The sequence below is a fragment of the Meles meles genome, chromosome 1 (genome assembly GCF_922984935.1).
Source record: "Meles meles chromosome 1, mMelMel3.1 paternal haplotype, whole genome shotgun sequence".
Taxonomy (NCBI): domain Eukaryota; kingdom Metazoa; phylum Chordata; class Mammalia; order Carnivora; family Mustelidae; genus Meles; species Meles meles.
In genome coordinates this window covers 174,319,519-174,337,884 of record NC_060066.1, presented here as the reverse complement: position 1 = coordinate 174,337,884, position 18,366 = coordinate 174,319,519, and the positions used below count along the sequence as shown (strand labels likewise).

General features: G+C 38.5%; 1 protein-coding gene across 1 annotated transcript in view; it reads left to right on the top strand.

Moving 5' to 3' along the window:
• The window catches only part of SCP2 (sterol carrier protein 2), a 110,528-nt gene that overhangs the window by 7,975 nt on the left and 84,187 nt on the right, over positions 1–18,366 (top strand). Inside the window, exon 5 of the mRNA XM_046007295.1 lies at positions 1,304–1,368. Within this exon, the coding sequence (XP_045863251.1) occupies positions 1,304–1,368 (65 nt within the window). The remainder of the gene's footprint in view (positions 1–1,303; positions 1,369–18,366) is intronic.

The window sequence follows — 18,366 nt, the reverse complement described above, 5'->3', positions numbered from 1 at the left end:
AACCTATGGAGCCACCCAGGTGCCCCTCCAGTATCTAGTTTAAGAACATTTTTATCACCATATAAGGAAACCCTAAACCTATTAGCAGTCACTCCCCATTTTCCCCTCTCCTAAGCCCCTGGTAACTACTAACCTACTTTCTGTCCCTGGATTTACCTATTCTAAACATTAAGTGAATAAAATCATATTATATATGGCCTTTTGTGGCTTCTCTCATGTAACATAATGTTTTCACTGTTCATGTTGTAGCATGTATCACTATTTCTTTCCTTTTTATGGCCAAATAATATTCAGTTGTATGGATAGGCCACATTTTGTTTAAAGAATTATCAATGGGCATTGGATTATTTCTGCTTTTTTGGCGATTATGAATAATGCTACCATAAATATTTATGTAGATTTTCTGTGGCCATATGTTTTCAGTTCTCTTGAGTATGTAGCATATTCTGTATTTCCAAATATTCCAGGGTCTTTTTTTAGGCCCTGTATTCTGTTCTCCTGATTGATTGTTAATGATTACTCTACTGCTCAGTGTTTTAATTGTTGGAGCTTTATAATGTCTTGTTGCTTGATAATGCTGGTGTCTTCTGCCCTTCTCACTTTGTTATTTTTCTTTCTTTTCCTTCTCCTTCCCCTCCCCTCCCCTCCTTCTTTCAGTGGGCTCCATGCCCAACATGGAGAAGGTGGGGCTTGAACTCACAACCCTGAGATCAAGACCTGAGCTGAGATCAAGAGTCAGGTTCTTTACTGATTGAGCTACTCAGGCACCCCTTTCTTTTTCTTTTTTTAAAGAAAAAAATTTAGTAATTCCTGTTTTGATATTCAGTTGAACTATAACATCATTTTCTAAGTATCTCCTCCCTCCAGAAATAATTCTATTAAGATTTTTTTTTTAATTCTGTTAAGATTTTGATTAGGATTCTTTTTTAAAAATTTCCCCTAATTTGGGGCGCCTGGGTGGCTCAGTGGGTTAAGCCTTTGCCTTTCACTCAGGTCATGATCCCAGTGTCCTGGGATCGAGCCCCGCATTGGGCTCTCTGCTTGGCGGGGAGCCTGCTTCCTCCCCTCTCTCTCTCTCTCTCTCTATGCCTGCCTCTCTCCCTACTTGTGATCTCTGTCAAATAAATAAATAAAATCTTTAAAAAAAATAAAAAAAAATAAAAATTTCCCCCAATTTTTCGCTTATTAAACATTTTGTAGCATTATAGCATCTTTTTCCGTTTTATATATATTACTTAAAGTATTTAGCTATTTTGTTAGGTATCTGAAAATTTAATTTTTCATAATTATATCTTCTTTCAAGGTATGGCAGATTGTGTCTTGGCTCTTGGGTTTGAGAAGATGGAGAAGGGATCCATTGTAACAAATGTGAGTCATATACTATTATTCTGGAGTTTTTATAACACTGTGAGAAAACTTTGCCCATTTGACTACTTTGAATAGAGCCCGTTACTAAGCAACACAAAGCACAAAGCATAACTTGGCATAATTATTAAATGAGCTGATATAATTCACAATCTGAAAAGTGACATTGCATATGTATGCATAATTCTGGTATGTTAGAACAGTAAAGAATCATAGAGATGATTGGGTTTAGCTTCTTTGCATTGTCAATGATAAAACTGATATTCAGAGAGGTCAAATAATTAAATTTGAGGTGACTTCCATTTTTAATTTGAGAGTCATTAAATTAATTCTATTTAACAAATTGAAGAGGATTACTAAAGTATGGGATTTTTAATTCTGGTAATGGGAGGCCAGGTTATTTGAACCAGTTCTACCGATGACAGCTAAAGTATTTGAATAGAGTATAAGCAAAAATCCTAAAGGCACTAAAGTGTTAAAGAGAGAAGAGGAATTGCAGGTGGATGCCAGAGAATTAAGATTAGTATTTGAAGCTACTTTTGCCTTGAATGCCTTTCATCAGAAGGCTGTGAGATTCAATTTTGATTGCCCCTAGAATGAAGAAGAAAGTACTCAAAATTCAGGTCCTCCCATGATCAGAAATTTAGTAACCACTCCCCACAATAAAATGGGGGCTCTGTGGGGATAAACCCTTTGGGTAAGGGTGAACCTAAAGAAAAACTGTGATCCCTCTCTGTGTCCTTTTTCCCCCCCTTTCATGAGATCACAAGGAGACTTGACTTGGCACTGAGCAGAACAAAGAAGAAAAAAGAGAAGGAAAGAAATCCCCCAGAAATGGGCACCTGGGTGGCTCAGTGGGTTAAAGCCTCTGCCTTTCACTCAGGTCATGATCCCAGGGTCCTGGGATCGAGCCCCGCATCGGGCTCTCCGCTTGGCAGGGAGCCTGCTTCCTCCTCTCTCTCTCTCTGCCTGCTTCTCTCCCTACTTGTGATCTCTATCTGTCAAATAAATAAAATAAAATCTTTAAAAAAAAAAAAAAGAAAAGAAATCCCCCAGAAAAACCTTTCACTGATAATAAATCATAAGCTATTCATCATTGAAATTGCTACCAAAATTCTCATTACATGGCAGTCAAAGAAACCTCAAACCTTGAATTGAGTCTAAATTGCTTCCAGAATGGTAGTTACCTAGGCACTTAACAGACAGAAGTGTGAATTTGCTTTTGGAGGCAAGTATTTTCTTTTGGAGACTTTGAGAACTCTTCAAGTAATTTTCTAAGATACGCAGGCAAAGATAACCAGGCGTTAAAGAAACAGGACACCATAATTGAGAACCAGGAGAAAGAAGGCACAGTAAAAAGTGATCTCTGAAGGGGCACCTGAGTGGCTCAGTGGGTTAAAGCCTCTGCCTTCGGCTGGGGTCATGATCCCAGGGTTCTGGGATCACATGCTCTCTGCTCAGCAGGGAGCCTGCTTCCTCTCTCTCTCCCTACTTGTGATCTCTTTCTGTCAAATAAATAAAATCTTAAAAAAAAAAAAGTGATCTCTGAAGACCTCAAAAACTGGATTTATTGAACACAGATTGAGGCATACTTAACCATGGTTTTTTTTTTTTTTTATACTTAACCATGTTTGAAGAAGTAGAAGACATGTTGGAAATATCCCAAGGGTATAGGAAACTGTGAAAAGGAACATTATAGGCATGAAAAAAATAGAGTTTATAGAAAAGAAAAATAAAATAATTAAAATCAAGAAATCAGAAGATAGGTTTGATAGATTATGTACAACTAAAAGGAGAATTAGTGAAACTGGACTAGAGTAGAAATAATTATTTAGAATACACTCTAAACAGTAGTCTTATCTTTTAGAAAGAAGATGAAAAATTGGCAGGAAGTTAAGATAAATGAGAATAGTGTGATAAGATATAATTATGTTTAATTGAATTAATTGATAAGAAGTGGTGAGAGAGAAAATAAGTCTTAATAAATTTAAGACTGAAATCATCAAGCATCTTTTCCAACCACAATGGTATAAAACTAGAAATCAACTACAAGAAGAAGCCTAGAAAATTCACAAATATGTGGAAATTAAACAACATGCTACTGAACAATCAATGGGTCAAAGAAATAAAAAAACAAATAAAAAAATCTTAAAATGAATGAAAATGGAAATACAACATACCAAAATTTATAGGATGCAGCAAAAGCAGTTCTAAGAGGGAAGTTCATAGTGATAAACTCCTACACTGAGAAACAAGATCTCAATAAAAACCACACAAAAACAAACAAACAAAAACACTTAACTTTACACCTCAAGAAACTAGAAAAGACACACAAACTAGGCCCAAAGTTACTAGTGAGAAGAAAATAAAAAAGATCAGAGTGGAAATAAATGAGAGAGTAAAAAGAAAACAGAAAAGATCAGTGAAACTCAAGGCTAGTTTTTGAAGATAAACAAAATGCCCATGCCTTATTTTCTCTCTCACCACTTCTTATCAATTAATTCAATTAAACATAATTATATCTTATCACACTATTCTCATTTATCTTAACTTCCTGCCAATTTTTCATCTTCTTTCTAAAAGATAAGACTACTGTTTAGAGTGTATTCTAAATAATTATTTCTACTCTAGTCCAGTTTCACTAATTCTCCTTTTAGTTGTACATAATCTATCAAACCTATCTTCTGATTTCTTGATTTTAATTATTTTATTTTTCTTTTCTATAAACTCTATTTTTTTCATGCCTATAATGTTCCTTTTCACAGTTTCCTATACCCTTGGGATATTTCCAACATGTCTGCTACTTCTTCAAACATGGTTAAGAATGTATATTCTATTGCTTTTGTATTGATGTTTTGTATATATTGGTTAAGTCCATCTGTCTTGTTCAATGTTTCCTTATTGATTTTCTGTCTGAATAATCTATCTATTGATGAAAGTAGGGTATTAATTATTTCATTGCTGCCTGTTTCTCCCAGTAGGTCTGTTGGCATTTGGCTTATATATTTAGGTCCTCCTGTGTTAGGTGCGTGAATAATTACAAATGTTATGTCATCTTGTAGGATTGACCCCTTTATCATTGGATGGCTGGTTTTGAGGTTTTAAACCTGACTTAAAATAATAAGACCAAACATAATTATGCTTTAGGATATATATCAACATGTGACTGTAGAGGAAAGCCAGAATAATGAAATGTAAATGTTTTTCTTTAGAGTGAATATTTGAATCTTTTTTTTTTTTTAAAGATTTTATTCATTTATTTGACAGACAGAGATCACAAGTAGGCAGAGAAGCAGGAAGAGACGGAGAGGGGAAAGCAGGCTCCCCGCCGAGCAGAGAGCCCTATGCGGGGCTTGATCCCAGGACCCTGGGATCATGACCTGAGCTGAAGGCAGAGGTTTAACCCACTGAGCCACCCAGGTGCCCTGAATATTTGAATCTTACGTGTAACAAACAAAGTAGGTTTTAGTTTATCCTATATAATGACCTTTTCCCCTTATTACAGTCTTTGTCTTTTTTTTTAAAGATTTTATTTATTTATTTGTCAGAGAGAGAGAGAGAGAGTGAGCACAGGCAGACAGAGTGGCAGGCAGAGACAGAGAGAGAAGCAGGCTCCCCGCCAAGCACGGAGCCCGATGTGGGACTCGATCCTAGGACGCTGGGATCATGACCTGAGCCGAAGGCAGCTGCTTAACCAACTGAGCCACCCAGGCGTCCCTACAGTCTTTGTCTTAAAATCTGTTTTATCGGGGGCGCCTGGGTGGCTCAGTGGATTAGGCCGCTGCCTTCGGCTCGGGTCATGATCTCAGGGTCCTGGGATCAAGCCCCGCATCGGGCTCTCTGCTCTGCAGGGAGCCTGCTTCCTCCTCTCTCTCTGCCTGCCTCTCTGCCTACTTGTGATCTCTCTCTCTGTCAGATAAATAAATAAAATCTTTAAAAAAAAAAAAAAAATCTGTTTTATCTGACGTAACTATAGCAACTTCAGCTGTCTTTTAATTTTCATTTGCATAGAATGTCTTTTTCCATTCCTTTACTTTTCATCTGTGTGTCTTACATCTGAAAGTGAGTCTGTTATAGGCAGCATATTAATGGGTCTTTTTTTTTAAAATCCATTCAGCCACTCTGTCTCTTGATTGGAGAATTTGGTTTGTTTACACTTAAAGTAATAGGTATGGACTTATTGACATTTTGTTAATTGTTTTCTGGCTGTTTTATAGGGCATAGGCATTATTTGAAGAGATAATGGCTACTAATTTTCTTGAACTGGCAAAGAACACTAATCTGCAGGTTGAAAAATCCCAGTCAATCCAAATTAGGATAAATAAAAAGAAACCCCACAGTGAAATTGCAAAACAAAACAAAACAAAACAAAAGCAAAGGGAATAGTGGGGTGAGTATTAGTGTTGTCTTTTTTTTTTTTTTTTTTTTTTTTTTCCAGATTTATTTGAGAGAGAGAGAGAGAGAACATGAGCTGGAGGGGCACAGGGAGAGAGAATCCCAAGCAGACTCCATGCTGAGCCTGGAGCCCAATGTGAGGCTGATCTCACAACCCTGAAATCATGACCTGATCTGAAACCGAGAGTTGGATGCTCAACCAACCCAGGCGCCCCTAGTATTGTCTTTATATGAAGAATATTACTAGAATAGAAGGTTATAGATATTAGTTTGTGTATTTATGGGTATTGAGTTTTGGGCTTATGTCACCTTTAGAATAGTCTTATGTTCTGTTTGTAAAAAAACAATTTTAGGGGCGCCTGGGTGGCTCAGTGGATTAGGCCGCTGCCTTCGGCTCAGGTCTTGATCTCAGGGTCCTGGGATCGAGCCCCGTGTTGGGCTCTCTGCTCCGCAGGGAGCCTGCTTCCTCCTCTCTCTCTGCCTGCCTCTCTGCCTACTTGTGATCTCTCTCTCTGTCAAATAATTTAAAAAAAAATTTTTTTAAAAGGTTGTTTTTTTTTTGTTTTTGTCTTTTTTTTTAAGATTTTATTTATTTATTTGACAGAGAGAGAGAGATCACAAGTAGGCAGAGAGGCAGGCAGAGAGAGAGGAGGAAGCAGGCTCCCTGCAGAGCAGAGAGCCCGATGCGGGGCTCGATCCCAGGACCCTGAGATCATGACCCGAGCCGAAGGCAGTGGCTTAATCCACTGAGCCACCCAGGCGCCCCACTTTTTTTTTTTTTTTTTTTTTTTTTTTAAGTAAGCTGTAGGCCCAACGTGGGGCTTGAACTCAAGATCCCAAGATCAAGAGTCATGTGCCTCACTGATTTGGCCAGCCACGTGCCCCAGTTTTTAAAATGTTTCAAAGCAGTTTTAAAGCAATTGTAAGTGGCTTTTAAAGCAATTTTTTGACAATTTAGAGATTGAAGGCCTTTGAGTTGATTATCAACATGATTTTATTTTTTTATTTTTATTTTATTTTTTTAAGGTTTTACTTATTTATTTGGCAGACAGAGATCACAAGTAGGCAGGGAGTCAGGCAGAGAGAGAGAGAGGAGGAAGCAGGCTCTCTGCAGAGCAGAGAGCCCGACGCGGGGCTTGATCCCAGGACCCTGGGATCATGACCGAGCCGAAGGCAGAGGTTTTAACCCACTGAGCCACCCAGGCGCCCCTATCAACATGATTTTAAAGATTTCTATTTTAGTTTAATCCTATTTTCTTCATTTTAAAAGTAATCTTCATTTTAGTAATAATCGTTTAGTAATAGTTCCTACTTTTTAGTTTTGTTTCTCTAGTGACAAGTAGGAAATTTCCAATATATATGTTTGTTTTTTTTTTAAATATTTCATTTATTTATTTGACAGAGAGAAAGAGCACAAGTAGCAGAGAGGCAGGCAGAGAGGGAGGGGGAAGCAGACTCCCTGCTGAGCAGAGAGCCCGATGTGGGGCTCAATCCCAGGACCCTGGGATCATGACCTGAGCTGAAGGCAGATACTTAACCGACTGAGCCACCCAGGCGCCCCTATATGTATTTTTTTCAAGGGAAATTTCTTCTTAAGTTATATACTTGACGACTATTTAAAATTTGAGTGTGTAGGAATTGATCCCTGGTAAATATGGATTTTTTTTTATAGAAGGCACTACAATATAAAACTAGAATCATTGTGTGTGTGTGTGTTTTAAAATATTTTATTTATTTATTTGATAGAGAGAACACAAGTAGGCAGAGAGGTAGGCAGAGAGAGAGGGAAGAAGCAGGCTCCCTGCTGAGCAGAGAGCCCAATGCGGGGCTTGATCCCAGGACCCTGAGACGATGAACTGAGCGGAAGGCAGAGGCCTTAACCCACTGAGCCACCCAGGCGCCCCTGTGTGTGTGTTTTTTTTTTTAAAGATTTATTTGTTTATTTTAGAGGGGAGCAGGGGCAAAGGGAGAGGGAAAGAGAATCTCAATCAGACTCTACTCTGAGACAGAAGCCCCATGTGGGGCTTGATCCCATGACCCCAAGATTATGACCTGAGTTGAAACCAAAGTTGGTTGCTCAGCTGACTGCACCACTCAGGCGCCCCTGTTTTTTTTTTTTTTTTTAGGTTTTATTCATTTAAGTAATCATGATACCCAAGTGGGGCTTGAACTCATGACCTTGAGATCAAAAGTCACATGCTCTTCTGACTGAGCCAGCCAGGTGCCCCTAAAACTAGAATCATTGTTAGAAAATGAGTTGAAGATAACTTTTAGCCTGTTCATCTAAGATTATGCTATTATTTAACTTATGAGATCAATCTGATTCAGTTCTCTCTGTTCAAACATTAAGGACCTCTATGTCAAATTAAATTAATGCCTGTGATAGTATCTCTTACTAATCGTGAGAGTGTCTGGTACATAATAGGCATTCAAATCAACAGGAGCCATTTCCCTTTTTCCCTTAGAGAACTTTTTAGGAAAGTGGGAAATGTTAGGTTGAGTCTTGAAGACAATAAGAGATAATAATTATATGAAATTATTATATAAATAAGAATAATTATAGTAATAAAACAAAGATAATTAAAGATAGCAAAAGGTGAGCTCTTCCTGGGTATGGGAGAAAACATCACAAGCCAAGTTGTAGTTGTTGGAATGAACATAATATAATATGTTCGGGGCACCTCGCTGGCTTAGTCAATAGAGCATGGGACTCTTGATCTCAGGGTTGTGAATTCATGTCACACGTCGGGCACGGAGCCCACTAAAAAAAAAAAAAGTTAATATGTTCAGGGGATAGTTTGAAAAACGGGATTGGAGGGTGGCAGCTGGAGAAGAGGACAAAATAAGATTATTAGGTGAGTCCATGATGGGAGTACCTAACATTTATGACACATGAAAAATAGGTTTTTTTCTTAAGTAATGAATGATAAATACCTTGACAACTTTTATTTGAAAATTATTAAAAACCACATCTAGGTCTGGCATTTTCTTTATGGGAAGGTTTTTAACCTTTAAAGTTCAGTAGCTCACGGGGTGCCTGGGTGGCTCAGTGGGTTAAAGCCTCTGCTCAGGTCATGATCTCAGGGTCCTGGGATTGAGCCCCACATCGGGCTCTCTGCTCAGTGGGGAGCCTGCTTCTTCCTTTCTCTCTCTGGCTGCCTCTCTGCCTACTTGTGATCTCTGTCTGTCAAATAAATAAATAAAATCTTAAAAAAAAATAAAGTTCAGTAGTTCAGTTTCTTCAGTAAATATATTACTATTTAGGTTATTATTATTATTATTATTACTTTGGGTGAGCGTTGATAACACCTTTTAAGGAATTTGCCCATTTCATTTAAATTGTTGAATTTATTGACAAAAAGTTGATCATATTATTCCCATAGTATACCTTTAGAGTAGAATCTTTGGACATGTCCTTGCTCTTCCTTTGATGTTGTTAATCTTTGTCTTCACTCTTTTTCCCAAGATCAGTAAAATAAAAGGTGTTTACCAATTTTATTGATCTTGTCAGAGTAACCAGCTTTTATTTTTGATTTTCCTTATTTTTTCTCTTTTCTATTGCATTCTGCTAATTTATATTCATTCTATTTCATTCTGTTAATTTTTTAGTTAGATCTGCTGTGATCCTTAATGTTTTCCTTTTCTTACATTGGGTTTAATTTGCTCTTTATTTTTATAGTCTATTAAGTTGCATTGCTTTTAAATCTGTCCTTTTTTCAAATGTAGGTATTTGATGCTGTAGATTCTTTTAAAACACTGCTTGAGCAAGGCACCTGGGTGGCGCAGTCAGTTAAGCTCCCAGCTTTCGTTCTCAGCTCAAGACATAATATCAGGGTCGTGGGTTTGAGCACAGCATCAGGGTCCACACTCACTGTGGAATCTGCTTAAGATTGTCTCTCCCTCTCTCTCTGCCCCTCCCCATACCATTCTCTCTCTCTCTCTCTCTCAAATACATAAAATAAATCTTAAAAAAAAAAAACCCAAAACACTCTTAAGCAGCATACCACAGATTTTCTTATGTCAGGCTTTTATTTTCATTTAGTTCAAATTATTTAAAAATTTCCAAAAAAAGGGATGCCTTGGTGGCTCAGTAGGTTAAACGTCTGCCTTTGGTTCAGGTCATAAACCTGGGCTCCCATAAATGAGCCCTGTGTTGGGCTCCCTGCTCAGTGGGGAGCCTGCTTCTCCTTCTCCCTCTGCCCCTCTCCATTGCTTGTGCTCTCTCTCTCTCTCAAATAAATAAATGAAATCTTAAAAAAAAATTCCAAAAAATAAAAAAAATAAAAAAAAAGAGAGGTAAACCAGAAAACAGTCTCTTAGATATAGAGAACGAACTGATGGTTACCAGAGAGGAGCTGAGGGAGGGTAGGTTTAATGGGTGATGGATATTAAGGAGGGCACTTGTGATGAGCACTGGGTGTTGTATGTAAGTGATGAATCGCTAAATTCTGTACCTGAAACTAGTATCACACTGTATGTTAACTAACTAGAATCTAAAAAACGGGTGAAAAAAAATTTCCATTGTGATATTTCTCTCACCCTTGTGTTAGAAGTGTGTTGCTTAATTTTTAAATATTTGGGCATTTTCAGATATCTTTCTGTTATTTGTTTCCATTTTAAATTTCTGTGGTCAGAGAATATACTTTGTATGATGTGAATACTTTTTTTTTTTAAGATTTTATTTATTTATTTGACAGAGAGAGATCACAAGTGGGCAGAGAGGCAGGCAGAGAGAGAGGGGGAAGCAGGCTCCCCACTGAGCAGAGAGCCCGATGCAATACTCGATCCTAGGACCCTGGGATCATGACCTGAGCCGAAGGCAGAGGCTCAACCCACCGAGCCACCCAGGCACCCTGATTTTTTTGTTTTAATCATATGATATTTATCATGACTCCTTAAGCCTTATCACGTGTTTCACACATCCCCCCACCTACTTCCCCTCTGGTAACCATCAGTTCGTTCTCTACAGTTAAGAATCTGTTCCTTGATTTGTCTCTGTCTCTGTCTCTCTCTCTTTTTCCCTTTACTCCTTTGTTTTGTTTCTTAAATTCCACATATGAGTAAAATCCTATGGTATTTGTCTTTCTCTAACTTATTTCACTTAGGATTATGCTTTCTATCTCCATCCATGTCATTACAGATGGCAAGATTTCATTCTTTTTTATAGCCAAATGATATTCCAGTGTGTGTGCGTATGTGTGTGTATCAAGTTTTCTTTATTCATTCATCAGTTGATGGATACTTGGGCTCTTTGCATATGTTGGCTATTGTAAACAGTGCTGCTATAAACATAGGGGTGCATGTATCCTTTTGGATTAGGGTTTTTGTATTCTTGGAGTAAATTCACAGTAATGTTGGATTATAAGGTAGGTTTTATTTTTAATGTTTTGAGGAACCTCTCTACTGTTTTCCACAGTGACTGTACCAGTTTGCATTCCCACCAACAGTGGAGGATTCCCTTTTTCCACATCCTCACCAACACCTGTTGTTTCGTGTGTGTGTGTGTGTGTTTAAGATTTTATTTATGTATTTGACAGACAGAGATCACAACTAGGCAGAGAGGCAGGCAGAGAGAGAGGGGGAAGCAGGCTCCCCCTCTCTGAGCAAAGAGCCCGATGCAGGGCTCCATCCCAGGACCCTGGGATCATGACCTGAGCTGAAGGCAGAGGCTTTAACCCACTAAGCCACCCAGGCTCCCCTGTTTCTTCTGTTTTTGATTTTAGCCGTTCTGACAGGTATGAGGTGATATTTCATTGTAGTTTTTATTTGCATTTCCCTAATGATAAGTGGTGATTATCTTTTCATCTGTCTGTTGGCCATCTGTATGTCTTCCTTGGAGAAACATTTCTTTGTCTTTTGCCCATTTTTAAATTGTATTATTTGTTTTTGGGGTGTTGAGTTTTAGAAATTCTTTTTTTTTTTTAATTTTATTTATTTATTTGACAGAGAGAGATCACAAGTAGACAGAGAGGCAGACAGAGAGAGAGAGAGAGAGAGGGAAGCAGGCTCTCTGCTGAGCAGAGAGCCCGATGTGGGACTCGATCCCAGGACCCTGAGATCATGATCTGAGCCGAAGGCAGCGGCTTAACCCACTGAGCCACCCAGGCCCCCCTAGAAATTCTTTATATGTTTTGGATACTTACCCTTTATCCAAGATGATATTTGCAAATATCTTCCATTCCATATGTTGCCTTTTAGTTTTGTTGATTCTTTTGTTGTGCTTTTGTTTCCATGTCTCTGGGGACCTTTCTAGAAAAAACGTTGCTACAACTGATGTCAGAGAAGGCTCTTTCCTAGGATTCTTAATGGTTTCAGGTCACACATTTGGGTCTTTAATGTACTTTGAATTTATTTTTGTGTGTGGTGTAAGAAAGTGGTACAGTTCCATTCTTTTGCATGTTGCTGGCCAGTTTTCCCAACACTATTTGTTGAAGAGACTATCTTTTTCCCACTGGATATTCTTTCCTGATTTGTCAAAGATTAATTGACCATATAATTGTGGGTTTATTTCTAGATTTTCTATTCTACTCTGTTGATGTATGTGTCTATTTTTGTGGAAGTATCATACTGTTTTGATAGCTACAGCTTTGTAATATAACCTTAAGTCCAGAATTGCGGTACATCCAGTTTTGCTTTTATTTTTCAAGATTGCTTTGGCTACTCAGGGTCTTTCATGGTTCCATACAAATTTTAGGATTGTTTTTTCTAGCTCTATGAAAAATGCTATTGGTATTTTGAAAGGGATTGCATTCAGTGTGTAGATTGATTTGGGTAGTATAGACATTTTAGTAATATTTGTTCTTCCAACCCATGAGCATAGAATGTCTTTCCATTTCTTTCTTTCTTTCTATTTACGATTTTATTTATTTGAGAGAGAGAGAGAGAAGGAGCAGAGGGAGAAGGACAAGCAGACTCAGATCTGAGTGTGGAGCCTCATGCAGGGCTTGATCTCATGATCATGAGATGAAATCAAGATTTGGGTGCTTAACCAACTGAGCCATCCTGGTGCCCCATGTCTTTCCATTTCTCTGTGTCATCTTACTTTCTTTCATCAGTGTTTTATGCTTTTCAGAGTACAGGTCTTTCACCTCTTTCATTAGGTTTATTCCTAGGTATCTTATTATTTTTGGTATAATTGTAAGTGGGATTGTTTTCTCAGTTTCTCTTTCTGTTGCTTCTTTATTGGTATAAACAAATGTAATAGATTTCTGTGTGTTGATAATGTATCCTGTGACTTTACTGAGTTCATTTATCAGTTCTAGCAGTTTTTCAATGGAGTCTTTTGCGTCTTCAATATAGAGTGTCATCTCATCTGCAAATAGTGAAAGTTTTACTTTTGCCTTATTGATATGTATTCCTTTTATTTCTTTTTGTTATCTCATTGCTGTGGCTAGCACTTTACAGTACTATGTTGAGTAGAAGTAGTGAGTGTGGACATCAGTGTCTTGTTCTTGACCTTAGGGGAAAGGCTTTCAGTTTTTCCCCAGTGAGGATGATATTAGCTGTGGGTTTTTCATATATGGCTTTATTAAGTTGAGGTATGTTCCCTCTTAACCTACTTTGTTGAAGATTTTTGTCATGAATGGATGTTGTACTTTGTCAGATGTTTTCTCTGCATCTATTGAAATGTTCATATCATTCATATCCCTTCTCTTATTGAGGTGATATATCATGTTGATTGATTTGTGGATATTGAACCATCCTTGTAACCCAGGAATAAATCCCCATTGATTGTAGTGAATGACTTTTTTTTTTTTTTTTTTTTTGTATTGTTGGAGCATAGTATGTATTCTTTTTTTTTTTAAGGTTTTTTAAAAAATATTTTATTTGTTTGACAGAGAGAAATCACAACTAGGCAGAGAGGCAGGCAGAGAGAGAGGAGGAAGCAGGCTCCCTGCAGAGCAGAGAGCCCGATGCGGGGCTCGATCCCAGGACCCTGAGATCATGACCTGAACCGAAGGCAGAGGCTTTAACCCACTGAGCCACCCAGGCACCCCTTGAGATTTTTTTTTTTATTTATTTGACAGACAGATCACAAGTAGTCAGAGAGAGAGGAGGGGAGCAGTCTCCCTGCTGAACAGAGAGCCCAATGCAGGACTTGATCCCAGGACCCTGGGATCACGACCTGAGCCGAAGGCAGAGGCCTTAACCCACTGAGCTATTCAGGCGCCCCCATAGTATGTATTCTTAACTTATTCACAGACGACCTTTGAGTAGTATTATGACTGTACACTATAGTATTATAAGAACCTTACAAAGTATTTTTTTTGTTTGCCTCTCCCAGAAGCACATTTTACAACTATCTATCTATTTATCTATATATTATAAACCCTACAACAGTTATTGAATTTTATTATTATTATTTATTTATTTATATATTGTAGGCAGCAAAGCAAAAGTTTATTGAGGGATAGTATAAAGCTCCTGAAGAGAGAGAGGACCTGAGAGGAACCCTCTGAATTTATTTAAATAATCAATTTTGAAAAAAGATAATTTTATTTTGGGGGGCACCTGGGAGGCTCAGTTGTTAAGTGTCTGCCTTCGCCTTGGGTCAGAATCCCGGGGTCCTGGGATCAAGATCTGCATTGTGCTCCCTGCTCTGCCGGGAGCCTGCTTCATCCTCTCCCACTCTGCCTGCTTGTGTTCACTCTCTCACTGTCTCTCTCTGTCAAATAAATAAGTAAAATCTTAAAAAAAGAGAATTTTAGTTTTTAAAGATAATTTTAAAGTAATTTTAAAGATAATTTTAATTTATCTACATATTTATCATTTTTCTTTTTTCTTTATTCTTTATTTTGAACTCTTTATTCTTTTATATTGATTCACATTTCCTTCTATGATTATTTTCCATTTGCCTGAAGAATTTTCCTTAACATTTTGTATAGTGCTGATCTGCTAGTGATAAATTCTCTTCAGCTTTTGTATGGTTTTTTTTTTAAGAATTTTTTTTTTAAAGATTTTATTTATTTACTTGACAGAAAGAGATCACAAGTAGGCAGAGAGACAGGCAGAGAGAGAGAGGGAAGCAGGCCCCCCGCTGAGCAGAGAGCCTGATAGGTCACAAGTAGGCAGAACAGCAGGCAGAGGGAGGGGGGAAGCAGGCTCCCTGTTGAGCAGAGAGCCCGATGCAGGGCTCAATCCCAGGACCCTGAGATCACGACCTGAGCCAAAGGCAGAGACTTAACCAACGCCACCCAGGTGCCCTGCTTTAATAAGTCTTTATTTACCTTGGTTTTTGGAAGATATATTTGCTGGGTGCAGAATTCTAGTTTAGCGTCAAATTTTTATCTTTTTTTTTTTTTTTAAGATTTTATTTATTTATTTGACAGAGAGAGACAGCAATTGAGAAATGACAAGCAGGGGTGTTGGGAGAGGGAGAAGCAGGCTTCCTGCTGAGAAGGAAGCCCAATGCAGGACTTGATCCCAGGACCCTGGGATCATGACCTGAGCCGAAGGCAGATAGATGCTTAACGACTGAGCTACCCAGGCACCCCTAGCATCAGTTTTTTAAAAACAATATAGTGCTGTAAGGATATTGGTTCACTATCTTTGGCTTTCATTTTTCCTATATTCTTTTTTTTTTTTAAAGAACACATTTTTATTTTATTTATTTTTATTTAATTTATGTATTCGACAGAGAGAGAGAGATCACAAGTAGGCAGAGAGGCAGGGAGAAGCAGGCTCCCCTCTGAGCAGACAGCCCGATGAGGGGCTCCATCCCAGGACCCTGAGATCAAGACCTGAGCCAAAGGCAGAGGCTTAACCCACTGAGCCATCCAGGCGCCTCAGTTGTTCCTATATTCTTTTTTTTTTTTTTCACTTTTTTTTATTATGTTCAGTTAGCCACTGTATAGTACATTGTTAGTTTTTTTTTTTTTTAAAGATTTTATTTATTTATTTGACAGAGAGAGATCACAAGTAGACAGAGAGGCAGGCAGAGAGAGTGAGAGGGAAGCAGGCTCCCTTCAGAGCAGAGAGCCGGACGTGGGACTCGATCCCAGGACCCTGAGATCATGACCTGAGCCGAAGGCAGCGGCTTAAACCACTGAGCCACCCAGGTGCCCCTACATTGTTAGTTTTTGATGTAGTGTTCAATGATTCACTAGTTGGGTATAACACCCAGAGGTCATCACAAAATGTGCCCTCCTTAGTGCCCATGACCGGGTAACCCCATCCCTTCACTCCCCCACCCCCTTTGAAACCTTCAGTTTGTTTCCCAGAGTCCATAGTCTCTCATGGTTCATCTCCCTCTCCAATTTCTCCCCCTTCAGTTTTCCATCCCTTAGCCTACGATTCTCTGTGCTATTCCTTATAGTCCACATATGAGTGAAACCATATAATTGCTTCTCTGCTTGACTTATTTGACTTAGTATAATCCCCTCCAGTTCCATCCATGTCGATGCAAATGGTAGATATTCATTCTTTCTGATGGCTGAGTAATATTTCATTGTATATATGAATCACATCTTTTTTTATCCAGTCATTTGTTGAAGGGCCTCTCAGCTCCTATTGTGGATATTGCTGCTATGAACACTGGAGTGCATGTGCCCCTTCTTCTCACTACATCTGTATCTTTGGGGTAAATACCTAGTAGTGCAATTGCTGGGTCATAGGGTAGCTCTCTTTTTAATGTCTTAAGGGACCTCCATCTTGTTTTCCGGAGTGGCTGTACCAGCTTGCATTCCCATCAACAGTGTAAGAGAGCTTCCCTTTCTCCATATCCTTGTCAACACTTGTTTGCTGTCTTGTTAATTTTTGTCATTTTAACTGGTGTAAGGTGATATCTCATTGTGGTTTTGATTTGTATTCTGCCACATTGTTGAAAGGACAGCCTTTGCAGTATCCCATAGATTCTGGACTGATGTGATTTCATTCTCATTAGTTTCCATGACTTGTTTAAGTTCTTCCTTAATTTCCTGGACCCAGTCATTCTTTAGTAAGATGTTCTTTAACTTCCACATGTTTGAATTCCTTCCAATTTTCTTCTTGTGATTGAGTTCCAGTTTCAAGGCATTGTGGTCTGTTAACATGCAGGGAATAATCTCAGTCTTTTGGTATTGGTTGAAACCTGATTTGTGACCAAGTATGTTATCTATTTTGGAGGAAGTTCCATGTGCATTCAAGAAGAATGGGTATTATGTTGTTTTAGGGTGGAATGTTCTGTATGTATCTACAAAGTCCATCTGGTCCAATGTGTCATTCAAAGCTCTTGTTTCTTTGTTAATCTTCTGCTTAGATGACCTGTCTGATGCTGAGAGGTCTCCTACTATTAATGTATTATTATCAATATGATTCTTTACTTTGGTTAACAGTTGGCTTATGAAGTTGGCTGCTCTCATGTTGGGGGCATAGATACTTACAATTTTTAGATTTTCCTGTGGGATAGACCCTTTAAGTATGATAAAGTGTTCCTTTACATCTCTTACTACAGTCTTTGGTTTAAAAATCCACTTTGTCTGATATGAGAATTGCTACCCCAGTTTTCTTTCAAGGTCCATCTGCATGATAAATGATTCTCTATCCCCTACTTTCAATCTGGAGGTGTCTTTAGGTTCTGAATGAGTCTCTTGTTGGCAGCATATGGGTAGGCCCTGTCTTTTTATCCAATCTGAAACCCTGTGCCATTTCATTTTTCAGGTTATTCATGTTGAGAGTAACTATTGAAAGATATGAATTTAGTGCTATCTATTGCCTATGAAATTCATGTTTCTGTAGATTATCTCTGTTACCTTCTGGTCTGTATTACTCTTGGGGTCTTTTTTCTTCTATAGAACACCCCCCCCCACTGCCCCGGGGCACTGGCTTGGCGGTCACATATCCTTTCACTTTCTGCCTGTCCTGGAAGCTCTTTGTTTCTCCATCCATTCTGGATGACAGCCTTGCTCGATAAAGTATTCCTGGTTGCATGTTTATCTCATTTAGTACCCTGATTATGTCTTGCCAGCCCCTTCTGGCTTACCAGGTCTCTGTGGACAGGTCTAATGTTATTCTGATGTTCCTCCCTCTGTAGATAAGACATCTCTTCCTCCTAGCTGCTCTCAGGATAGCTGCCTTGGCTCTAAGATAAGCAAGTTTTACTATTATATAATGGGGCATTGGTCTATTTTTATTGATCTTGGGAGGGGTCCTTTCTGCCTCTTGGACACAGATCCTTCTTTTCTTCCCCAGATTAGGTAAGTTCTCATCTATGGTTTGCTCAAGTATATATCCTTGTCCTCTCTCTCTCTCCACCCCCTTAAGGACCTCAATAATTCTGACTTTGGAATGTTTCATGGTGTCATTGATGTCTCTACTTCTGATCTCATGAGCTTGTAGTTGTTTATCTTTATCATTCTTGACTTTCTTCCTTTCTATCAGCTTATCTTCTAGATCACTAATTCGCTCTTCTTTCTCATTTACCCCAGCATTCAGAGTATCCAGTTTAGATGGCATCTCCTTCACAGTATTTTTAATTTTGGCGACAGTAGCTCTACATTCTGCCCTTAGAGATTCTATACTGTCACTAATGCTTTTCTCAAACCTAAATAGCAACTTTATAAATGTTACTGTGAAGTCTTTTTCAGACATCTTCCTTAGATCCATGTCCATTAAGTCTGTGACAGAGGC